This window comes from Phasianus colchicus, chromosome 31 (assembly GCF_987193195.1).
Source record: "Phasianus colchicus chromosome 31, bPhaCol1.hap1.1, whole genome shotgun sequence".
Lineage (NCBI taxonomy): Eukaryota > Metazoa > Chordata > Aves > Galliformes > Phasianidae > Phasianus > Phasianus colchicus.
This window is the reverse complement of record NC_143466.1, coordinates 1,784,228-1,795,608: the sequence shown is the minus strand read 5'-3', so window position 1 is coordinate 1,795,608 and position 11,381 is coordinate 1,784,228. Positions and strand designations below refer to the sequence as shown.

Here is an 11,381-nt window from a genome sequence, read left to right as displayed (position 1 = left end):
AGAGATCAGCCTGGGGAAGTGGTATTGGGATTAGGTGAGAGGCGAGGGGCTCAGCTGAGGTGCGTCTACACTAATGCACGCAGCATGGGCAGCAAGCAAGAAGAGTTGGAAGCCATTGTGCAGCAGGCAAACGATGACCTAGTTGCCATAACGGAAACGTGGTGGGATTGCTCCCATGACTGGAGCGCTGCAATGGATGGCTACAGACTCTTCAGGAAGGATAGGCAAGGAAGGAGGGGTGGCAGTGTGGCTCTCTGCATTAGGGATTGCTTTTATGCTACTGAGATTGTGACTGGGGACGATAACGTTGAATCCCTATGGGTAAAGATCAGAGGAAGGGCTGACAAGGCAGACATCCTGGTGGGCGTCTGTTACAAACGTCCAAACCAGGATGAAGAGACAGACAAGCTATTCTATAAGCAGCTGGCACGAGCTGCACGGTCGCCAGCCCTTGTGCTCATGGGGGACTTCAACTTCCCTGACATATGCTGGGAGTACAGCACAGCACAGAAGAAGCAGTCTAGGAGGTTTCTGGAATGCAGAGAGGATAACTTCCTGATGCAGCTGGTCAGAGAGCCCACGAGAGGAACTGCCCCGCTAGACCTGCTGTTCACAAACAGGGAAGGTCTGGTGGGAGATGTGGAGGTTGGAGGCTGTCTTGGACAGAGTGACCATGAAGTGATAGATTTCTCGATTCATGGTGGAGCCTGGAGGGGGAACAGTAAAACTGCTACCTTGGACTTCAGGAGGGCAGACTTTGAAGTGTTCAAGAGACTAATAGGGGGAGTCCCCTGGCATTCAGTCTTAGTGAGTAAAGGGGTCCAAGAGAGCCGGTTGCTCTTCAAGAAGGAAGTCTTAAGGGCGCAGGAGCAGGCAGTCCCCCTGAGCTGCAAAATGAACTGACGGGGAAGAAGACCGGCGTGGATGAATCGGGAGCTATTCTTGAGGCTCTGGGAGAAAAAGAGAATCTACCTCCTGTGGAAAGAGGGACAGGCAACTCAGAATGAATACAAGGAAGTCGTTAGGATGTGTAGAGGTGAAATCAGAAAGGCTGTTGATGTGGTCTATCTAGACTTCAGCAAGGCCTTTGACACTGTCTCCCACAGCATTCTCCTGCAGAAGCTGGCAGTCCATGGCTTGGATGGGTACGCTCTTGGCTGGGTAAGGAGCTGGCTGGAGGGCCGGGCCCAGAGAGTGGTGGTGAATGGAGCTAAATCCAGCTGGCGACCGGTCACGAGTGGTGTTCCCCAGGGGTCGGTGCTGGGGCCTGTCCTCTTCAAGATCTTTCTTGATGACCTGGATGAGGGCATTGAGTGCACCCTCAGTAAATTTGCAGATGACACCAAATTGGCTGGAAGTGTCGATCTGCCTGGGGGTGGCGAGACCATTCAGAGGAAACGGGACAGGCTGGAGGGCTGGGCTGAGGCCAAAGGGATGAGGTTCAACGAGACCAAATGCCAGGTCCTACACTTCGGCACAACAACCCCAGGCAACGCTACAGGCTTGGGGCGGAGTGGCTGGAGGACTGCATAGAGGAAATGGACCTGGGGGTGTTGGTTGATGCTCGGCTGAACATGAGCCAACAGTGTGCCCAGGTGGCCAAGAAGGCCAATGGCATCCTGGTTTGCATCAGAAAGTGTTGCCAGCAGGAGCAGAGAGGTGATGGTTCCCCTGTACTCAGCTCTGGTGAGGCCGCACCTCGAGTACTGTGGCCAGTTCTGGGCCCCTCACTGGAAGAAAAACATCGAGGCCCTGGAACGTGTTCAGAGGAGGGCAACAAAGCTGGTGAGGGGTGTGGAACACAGGCCATATAAGGAAAGGCTGAAGGAGCTGGGAATGTTCAGCCTGGAGAAGAGGAGGCTCAGGTGAGACCTCATTGCTCTCTATAACTTCCCGAAGGGAGGTTGTAGTGAGCTGGGGGTTGGCCTCTTCTCTCGTGTCATTAGTGATAGGACCAGAGGGAATGGTGTCAAGCTAAAGCAGGGGAGATTCAAGCTGGTGCTCCTACCACCCCAAGGGCTATCTCTTTGTGCCCTCACCTCTTGGGGACAGTGTGAGACTGGAGGTGGCACCCACACCTTCACCCCCAGGTTGGTACCAGCCCCCATTTGGGTGCCTGCAGTGTCACCCACAGGTGGCAGTATCATCACATCCCTTCCCCATCGCGGTGATGCTGAGGATGAAGGCACCCAAATCCCTTCACCCCTCAGATGCTGAGTTGGTGTCCCATGGGAACCAGCCATCTGCCAGGGTTGAGCTTTACCAGGATGGACTTCTGAGATCCTACAAGGACGTGGACAAGCATCAGGTCATGGCTGAGTTCTCCTTGGTTTGCGTAAAGCTGGAAGATGTAATGAAGGATTGGTGCCAATACCGGGTTTTGGAGCCACCAGGAAGATCAGAGAAGAGTGTCCCCATCGAGTTGGTGGTGACAGGTGAGGGTTATGGGGAAAGCAGATGGCCCTCGGCATTCTCCACAGGGCCATGTCCTATCTCTGTTCTCCCTCTGCATCCAGATAGTCAATATTCCCCACCTAACATTTCCATGAGCCCTGACAAAAGCGTGGCAGTGGGGACCAATGTCACCATCCGCTGCTGGAACCAGGGATATGGGGGCATCATCTTCCTGCACAAGGATGGGCACTCAGCCCCTCTCCAGCACCAGGACCCCAGTGATGAAGGCATGGCCACCTTCATCCTTGTTGCGGTGACCACAGCTGACAATGGCACCTACAGGTGCTCCTACCACCCCAAGGCTTATCTCTTTGTGTCCTCGCCTCTTGGGGACAGCGTGAAACTGGAGGTGGCACCGACACCTGCACCCCCAGGTAGTTCCCAGCCCCCCATTTGGGTGCCTCCAGTGTCACCCACAGGTGGCAGTATCATCACATCCCTTCCCCATCGAGGTGATGCTGAGGATGAAGGCACCCAAATACCTTCACCCCTCAGGTGCTGAGTTGGTGTCCCATGGGAACCTGGTGATTGCAGTGGTGAGGGGCTGTGCTGCTGTCCTCGTTTTTGCCCTCAGAATTTTCTTTGTCATCGATGCCCACAGCCTCTGGATACGGAGAGATGAGAGTCTGGGTGCTGACGTGGGTGCTGGAAGCCCCCAATAATGCCTCCCCAGAAGGCATCTCATCTTTGGGGTGCACTGTGTGGGTTAGATACACATTCCTTATTTTGGGCTCCCTGATGCTCTCTTCCCCTCTCAATGATTCCCAGATCTTTTCAAACCCAACACCTTCAAGTCCCCACCAGAGCCCCCAAATGCTTCCCAATCCCACCAAATCCCCAAATGCTCATCTCTAACAACAGTACCCTTTCTTTGCGTTCAAATCCCTTAGCACTCTTTCATACACACAAATCCTTCCGGATCTACCCCATATCCAACATCAGCGCTGTGGGATCCCCACATCTGTCCCAATTCACCCCTCCCCTACAGATCACCTTCAAGCCCCCTGACTCCCATTCTGTCCAACGTACATCTCCTATAGATTCCCTCATAGACCATCACTGTTCTTTCTCTCTTCCTTGACTGTCTTATTAAAACAGGTTTTTCTCTCAACCTCTGAGTTCCAGATTATTTGTCCTCTCATTCTCTCCCCCATCCCTCTCGGAGCAGTCAGTGAATGATGAGAACAGTCTTTCTACACTTTGAGAGCAGCCTTTCTCATCACTTGAGCAGATGTGAGCTGAAGGACGTGAATAGAAGCTCAAGAACTTAATGCAGAAGAGCCACAGAGCTTGTTGTCCAGTGAAGATAAGAAAGTAGAATAGACGTCCTGTTGTTGAGGATTAGATGGCAAAACAGATGCCTGGGCTCAGTGTAACGTCAGTGGGAACAGGTTTGGGCTACCCTCCCACCCCCTGAATGGTTGGAAATTTACAGCCATAATGCATCCCACCACCACCAGAGATGGGAGTTATTTCCTGGAATCTCTGCCCGTGTCCTTGGAATGCAGTGAATATGTTCATGCTGTGCCTTCAGGCACATGGCTGTTTCTCCCTTTGGTGTGCGTGTTGGTGGAGCGATCCCCCACGCACCCAGTGCTGTGATAAAGGCAACACCTGCTTGACATCACACTTTGGTGTCTGAGGTTACTTTGCTGGTTTTCTCAGCTTCCTGAGGGCTCTGAATTGTGCTTGATAGGCACAGCCAGAGCCCAGTACTGTGCAGCGTGATGGAGAACAAGAAGGGATTCTTTAGATACAGTGGTCAGCAGAGACAGACAAAGGTGAGTGTTCCCCTTCTGACAAAAGAGAAGGCACAAGAGGCCGCACCTGGCATGGAGCCACAGTTGAGTATTTGTCATCCCATGGAGGACACCATTCATGACCATGTGCTGGCAGAACTTTGGGGACACTGTGTTATAGCCAAGGAGTGACAACTTGCACGTGGTGCCCCACACCACTCACTGGAGAAACTGTCAGACGGGGAGGTGACATCATGGCATCCTGTCCCCAAGGGGAAATGAGATTGCCTTTCCGGCCACTCCCAGTCTGCACTGCAGCCTCGCTGTCCCCAAGCTGCTCCTGCCTCATGGCACCAATGGCGCTGGCCCTCATCCTGGGTGAGTGACAATGGGGACGTGGTGCCTCGGGGGTTGGTGGCCCAGTGTGGGACCAGAACCGTGTCCCTTGAAGGTTGGTGGCTGGTGGCAGCGAGCAGTGCACAGGAACGTGAGTATGGGGGCAGGGGGAGACTGGAAAGAGAGGGAGGGGAGTGTGGTCAGAGGACCATGAGAGGGGCAGAGGAAGGTGTGCAGGGACAAGGCTGACTGCTGTCCCCTGTCCTAGTGCCCCGACCCTCCCTGTCGCTGCACCCCAGCCAGGGGGTGTCCCTGGGGGACAATGTCACCCTGCGCTGCCACCTGCCCCGGGTGCAAGCCTGGGTCCAGCTCTGGTTGAATGGAATTCTGAAATCTAACAAGGAAAAAGACAAGGAGCAGGATACGGCTGAGTTCTCCTTTGCTGTCACAAACCTGGAAGACACCGGGACGTATCAGTGTCGGTACCAGGTGTCAGAGCCACTGTGGACATCAGAGAGGAGTGATCCTGTGAAGCTGGTGCTGACAGGTGAGGGTACTGGGCACAGTGGGTGGCCCTGAGCTTTCCCCCGAGGATCAAGTCCCATCTCTTTTCCTCCCTGCACACATCTCATAACATCAGCCCCTCACAGTTCCTTGAGCCCATGGCACATGTAAGAATGGGGACCAATTTATCCACCCAGAGCTGGCATGATGATTCTGGTGCTGCATGCCTCCTGCACAGTGCTGAGCACTCAGCCCCTGTCCAGCTCCAGGATCCCACTGGTGGGGCACAGCCACCTTCATCTACTTAGGGAGGAACCCAGCCTATGCTGGCACCTATAGGTGCTCTACCACCCCACGGACCACATCAGAGAATTAGTCTGAGACCCACATCTCTATGCCCCCAGTGTGCCCTGTGAGTGGCAGTGTCACTGCATCCCTGCCCTGTGCTGAGGACACCCAAACACCCCAATCTCACAGGTGCTGAGGTGTCATCCCGTGGGAACCTGATGGTGGTGGTGGTGAGGGACTGCACTGCTGCCCTCATCTTCAGCCTGAGCCTCTACTTCATCCTGGATGCCTGCAGCCCCTGGACATGGAGAGATGAGAGCCCTGGTGAGGAAGGAGTTCAAAGTTTTCCACCTCCTATAGACCCCACAAGCATCCCCTACCCATCCTTTGATCCCCCATAGATCCCGTATAGACCCCACAACTGGACCTTGAGGCCCCCACATAACCCCCTACCTTCCCTCTCCCCTTTTCAATGCAGGTTTCACCCCCAGAATGATCGATCCCATACACTTCCAGGTAAGTGCCTGAGTCAGTGAATCCCAAATCCCAACATCCCTCTTCGGACCCACGCCAGACATCACCGTGGAAACCCAAACCTTCCCCATGGGAACCCGAAATGACCCCCAGTCTCTTACGGCTTACCCTGACATTGATGTGCACCACCTGTATCCAGGCCCATGGGAATCTCAAATCTGCATTTTGGGGACCCCCAGCCCACTAATCTTAGCCCTCAGACCCACAGAAGCTCTCATGCCCCAGACCCCATAAGTCCCCACAGGTCTACCAGAGGGACCTCTAATGAGCTCACAGAGAAGCCCAGTATATAAGCCACGGGGACCCCAACACAAAGGCCCTGTGTTCCCCCAGTCCCTAAATATATCCAGACCCAATGGGCACCCTGGAAACACAGCTGGACCCCAAATATCCCCCGTGTAGAACCCAAATTTGAGCCTCTCCCCCAGAAATACAGCTCCACCCTCATGGACACCCCTTCCCTCCTTCCTCGCATACCTACTCCAGAGCCCCACCCCAAACTAAAGCATCCTGGGGACCCCATGATTGCAACCCAATTTCTGCCTCTATCTCCAGGTGCCCCCCAGGGACAGCGAGGGTCTGACCTACACCGAGATGCCAGCTGTCATCCCGTGCTCCCAGCCTCCCCGTTCCCCCACTGCCCCCCAGTCCCCCATTATTTACACCAAAGTGAGCACAGGGGATCACACTGATGGACCTCCATTGGTGTCTCAGTTTTGATGCGCATGCAAGGGGGCAGGTGCCACATTCCCTGCTTGGGTCTCCCTGATGTCCTCTTCTGACCTCGGATCAGATAACCTCCCCTAATCTAACACTCCCAAATTCTCACTGGTGCATCCCAAATGCTTCCCACTCGCTCCAAATCTCTAAATGCTCATCTCTTATACAAAAATCCTTCCTTATCCCCTCAAATGTCTTAGCACACCTTGAGTCCTCCAAATGCCCTCCAATTCACTCCAAAACACCACCACCATTCCTCTGAAACCCCCTGAGCTGTTCCAATCTACCCCTCTACTGCATATAATCTAAAATGTCCGTTTCTTCCCCTCCCATCTCCTACAGATGCCCCATAGATCCTCTATAGACCCCACAAAATCCCCTGCCACCCTTTCTGTCCTTGTTGTACCCTTGGTCTTTGGGTGCTGAGCAATTCCTTTGTGCATCACTTGCTTTGCAGAAGTAAATACATCTATCTGATTATCAGTACTGTTATTTCTCACTTCCTTTTCAGTCTCAGTAAATAGATTTTATCTCCACCAATGAATTCTTCCTCGTTTTCTCTCCTCTCCTCTCCTCTCCTCTCCTCTCCTCTCCTCTCCTCTCCTCTCCTCTCCTCTCCTCTCCTCTCCTCTCCTCTCCTCTCCTCTCCTCTCCTCTCCTCTCCTCTCCTCTCCATCCAGCACTAAAATCTACACCCAGCACCCAAAAAACTTACACTCAACCCCCAAACATGCAACCCCCAAAACTCTTCCCATCCTCTCACATTCTCTAGTCAGCAGTCAAATCTTCAGTCACTCTCAACAAGTCTCCATCCAGTCCCTAAACACTGTTCAGCTCCAAAATACCCTCACCACCCCAATATCTACATCCAGCCCCAAATGTCCCATCCACCCACAAAATCTCCATCCACTTCCCACAATCTCTATCCCCCCAGAAATTTCCAAACCACACAGAAATCTCCATTCACTCCAAAATTCTCAATCCAGCTCCACAAACTCCATCCAGACCACAAAAACTTCGTGCATCCCCAAATAGCCATCCGGACCCCAAACACAAAATCTGTGGGCCGGGTGCTGGTTTGGGATGTGGAGCCGGAGATGCGCACACGGGAAGGGGACGTGTGTGTGCTGTAGGGACAGACGTGGCGCTGACGTGGGGCACATGGTAAGGACACACGGACACACGGAGGGCCTGGAGAGTGCAGGCACAGGGAGCACATGTGCACCGTCCCTCTCAGGGGGTTTGGAGGCAGGTGAATCTCTCTCTGTCTCCTGAGTCACACCTCTCCCAGCCAGCAGGGACAGATACCGCGATGGAGTCAGCCAAGGCTCAGAGCAGGAATACACGTCCATTTCCTGAGAGCTTCTCTTCAGAGCACTGCTTTGGAATGAAAAACTGTCCACAAAGTCTTGTTGCTCACCTCCCGCATTCTTTACCGGTCTCAGAAAACATGCTAAGGACACCCATGTGCAGCACTGTGCACATCTACTGGTGTACACGCGTGATGCTGCAGACACCAAGGAATGGAGTTAATCACGGAGTGCACATCTGGGTATAACTGTTGTGCACATGTGACGGTGAACACATGTGACACACAGGAACACATGCAGTGATACATGCATGCAGTGCACACGTGACGGTAAGCACACACAACACACCTGCACTGTGCACGCTGGCAGTACATGTGAGCACATAACACACACGTGTCTGTGCACACGTATGGAGGCATCAGTGATGCCTCCCAACTGCTACCTCGGCGTAGATAACAGAGGGCTGGGGGTCAGCGGGGGGGTTGAGGGGCGGAGTGCTGGGGGTCACAGCTTGCAGCTCCATGTAGGTCAGACCCTCGCTGTCACTGGAAGGCACCTGGGGACACAGTGGGAAGGCAGAGTGTCAACCTGGGGGTTAGAGTTAATGGGACACTGCCTGAGTGATGTTTGGTTTTTTTCCTACAAGTGTGAAAGTGGCCCATGGGGTCTGAGGGGTATTCATTTCCACGATGAGGATTTGGAGTTCCTCATGGTCTGGGTCTGGGTGGTGTGCTTAACACGAAGGCAATCCATATGAGGCTCCCCTGGATCCCCTGGGGTCCCCATGGTGACAGGGTTTGGGGTTGTAAATGGGATCAGGAGGTGTTCCAAGGGTCAAACTGGGTTTTGGGGTCCCCTGATCCAGACACTTACCTGGAACTCCATGTCCTCATGCTTTTCGGCAGGGGCAGCTGCATCAAAACAAGGAGAGGAATGTGGTGGGGCTATGACCCGGGGAGGGGTGAGGGGGGGGGCAGGAGGGGAAGAAGGGAATTGACTGAGGAGCGTTTGAGGGCATCTACTGAGAAATAAAGACTTTTACACCCTTCCCCACCAGGGCACTCGTCTCTCCATATCCGACGTCTGCAGCCAGCAAGGAGGAAGAAGATGGCAAGGACGAGGATGAAGAGAAAGGCAGCTGTGCAGCCCCCAACGACTGCCACCACCAGCTTCCCATGGGAACTGTCTGCAGCACCTGTGGGGTCCGGGTGTTTGGGTTATCACAACCTCAACCACAACCTCCATAGGGAGAGGAGGTGACACAGCCACTCATGGGTGGAACCTGGAATACCAAAATGGGGTTGATACTCACCTGGGGGTGCAGGTGTGTGTGTCACCTCCAGAGTCACGTTACTGCCAAGGGGTGAGGACAGAAAGGGGTAACCCGAGGGGCGGTAGGAGCACCTATAGGTGCCACTGTCAGCTGGGGTCACCCCAAAGATGGTGAAGGTGGCTGTGCCCACCACATCGGGGTCCTGGCGTTCGATGGGGGCTGAGCACCCATCCTTGTGCAGGAGGAAGGCGGCCCCATAGTCCTTGTTCCAGCACTGGATGGTGACATTGGTCCCTGTCTCCACACATTCCTCAGGGCTCAGGGAAATGCTGGGTGGGGGGAATCTGCGATCTGCATGAGGGAAGGGACAGCAGTGGGACACGGTCCTGTTGGGAGCAAGCAGAGCCATCTGCTGTCCCCAGTGCCCTCACCTGTCAGCACCAGCTCCGCAGGATCACTCTTCTCTGATTCCACTGCTGACCAAGACACCTGGTACTGACAAAAATATCTACCTGCGTGCTCCCGATTTGTGTTCAAGAAGGAGAAGTCTGCAGTGTCCTGCACCTTGTACTTGTAATTGCTGTGTATCCAACGTCCTTCCTTGTACAGCCGGACCCTGGCAGCCGGCTGGGGCAGGTGGCAGCGCAGGGTGACATTGTCCCCCAGGGACACCCCCTGGCTGGGGTGCAGTGACAGGGAGGGTTGGGGCACTAGGACAGGGGACAGCAGTCAGCCTTGTCCCTGCACACCCTCCTCTGCCCCTCTGATGGCCCCCTGACCACGCTCCCCTCCCTCTCTCCCCATTCTCCTCTTATCCCCATACTCACACAGCTGTGCCCTGCTTCCTGCCACCAGCCACCAACCTGCAAGGGACAAAGTCCTGGTCCCACACTGGGCCACCAACCCCCAGGGCACCACGTCCCCATTGTCACTCACCCAGGATGAGGGTCAGCACCATTGGCGCCATGAGGCAGGAGCAGCTTGGAGACGGCAGTGGGGACAGGGGTTGGCGTTGAGCTGCTGTCAGTTCCCCTTTTAGGACAGGATGTTTTGGTGTCACCACCTGACGTGGAAATCACTGCCAAAACGGGAAGTGGCACTGTGGGGTCCCCAGCAGTGTGGCTCACATGGAGCTGTGCAAATAGTCCTCCTTTTTTTGTCCTTTGCAGTTTGTCATTGCTTGGTTGTTACACACCATCCTCAGTGCTCTGCCAGCACGTGGGCCTGCACGTTGTCCCCCTAGGATGCCAAACACAGCACATGTGGCTCCAATGGTGTGTTCCACATGGGATGTCACACAAGTTCCCCAACACGTGCAGCCAGCTGCCACCACACACCTTGGGCACCACATACTGTCCCCACTCTACTTTCCTCGGTGATCCCCATTGGGGACAGCAGCAGCGACCTTTGGGGACACAGTGACACCCACACAGACATCTGTCACATGCTAAGGACACACAGGTGTGCATTATTTTGTACGTGGATCAGTGTACACACATGATGTCACGCACACACAGAGGCAGAGCACTGAGCATGGAGTACACGTGTACAGCTGCTGTGCCTGTGTGACTGTGCCACACATGTCAGATACATGACCAGAAGCAGTGGCACACATGTGGAGGCTCACATATGGGTGTGCACATGTGTGGTCAGATACGTGGATCCTGCTGGCCTTGGGGTGGCTGGGGACAGATCTGAGGTCCCACAGGACTGGTGGCTCGATTTTGGCTTGGATTGCAAAGAGTTTTGGTTTCCAGAGGAATGGTGGGTGTATTTTGGGCAGGACTGGAAGGTTGGAGGGACCCCTCAGGAATGAGGAGTTCCTTTGGGGACAAGGAGATGAACTCCAGTCCCACGGGGCTGGTTATGGGGTGGTGCTCAGAACTGTGAGCAGTGGAAATAAGCAGCTGTGTGCAGGGATTGGGGAACAGGGCTCCAAAGTGCTGAGAAAATCATCCGTAAACACAGGAGCTGTGAATTTTCAGCTGGAATGCACAGCGCTGCAGCCAGGCATTCAGCTCAGAACTGTGGCCGTGTGTCTCTCCCAGACTCCATGAGCCCTCTGTAAGCAGAGAGAAACAGCCATGGCTCCACATCTGCCTCATCCATGGCACGGCCCTTTGGGGTACGGACATCTGTGACAAACTATTGCCAAGGACGGAGCACAGGAGGAGGGAAATGCCCTCAGAACTCCCTGACAGACACCTGAGAGCTCACTAAGAA

At 54.4% G+C, this 11,381-nt stretch overlaps 3 protein-coding genes across 6 annotated transcripts; 2 read left to right on the top strand and 1 right to left on the bottom strand.

Moving 5' to 3' along the window:
* The first annotated feature begins 2,096 nt into the window (after window positions 1-2,096).
* LOC149914214 (osteoclast-associated immunoglobulin-like receptor) lies at window positions 2,097-2,956 on the top strand. The gene is made up of 2 exons (XM_090127535.1): window positions 2,097-2,435; window positions 2,517-2,956. The coding sequence occupies exons 1-2, from the start codon at window positions 2,171-2,173 to the stop codon at window positions 2,954-2,956; spliced, it is 705 nt and encodes a 234-aa protein (XP_089983661.1). The 5' UTR covers window positions 2,097-2,170.
* Window positions 2,957-4,133: 1,177 nt separating this feature from the next.
* LOC149914213 (V-set and transmembrane domain-containing protein 1-like) lies at window positions 4,134-7,164 on the top strand. Of its 3 annotated transcripts, XM_090127884.1 has the most exons (7): window positions 4,154-4,235; window positions 4,323-4,571; window positions 4,645-4,680; window positions 4,798-5,076; window positions 5,511-5,645; window positions 5,800-5,837; window positions 6,411-7,164. In XM_090127884.1, the coding sequence occupies exons 2-7, from the start codon at window positions 4,448-4,450 to the stop codon at window positions 6,573-6,575; spliced, it is 777 nt and encodes a 258-aa protein (XP_089984010.1). In that variant the 5' UTR covers window positions 4,154-4,235; window positions 4,323-4,447; the 3' UTR covers window positions 6,576-7,164. The 3 variants fall into 3 exon arrangements, with proteins under 3 accessions (XP_089984011.1, XP_089984012.1, XP_089984010.1); XM_090127885.1 differs by lacking the exon at window positions 4,645-4,680 and having other exon boundaries at window positions 4,134-4,571; window positions 6,411-7,162; XM_090127886.1 differs by lacking the exon at window positions 5,800-5,837 and having other exon boundaries at window positions 4,134-4,571; window positions 6,411-7,160.
* Window positions 7,165-8,207: 1,043 nt separating this feature from the next.
* LOC149914212 (osteoclast-associated immunoglobulin-like receptor) lies at window positions 8,208-11,346 on the bottom strand. Of its 2 annotated transcripts, none has more exons than XM_090127821.1 (7): window positions 10,095-11,346; window positions 9,986-10,021; window positions 9,590-9,868; window positions 9,198-9,509; window positions 8,928-9,080; window positions 8,759-8,796; window positions 8,208-8,441 (listed from the first exon to the last, which is right to left on the bottom strand). In XM_090127821.1, the coding sequence occupies exons 1-7, from the start codon at window positions 10,123-10,125 to the stop codon at window positions 8,304-8,306; spliced, it is 987 nt and encodes a 328-aa protein (XP_089983947.1). In that variant the 5' UTR covers window positions 10,126-11,346; the 3' UTR covers window positions 8,208-8,303. The 2 variants fall into 2 exon arrangements, with proteins under 2 accessions (XP_089983947.1, XP_089983948.1); XM_090127822.1 differs by having other exon boundaries at window positions 8,940-9,080.
* Window positions 11,347-11,381: the final 35 nt, after the last annotated feature.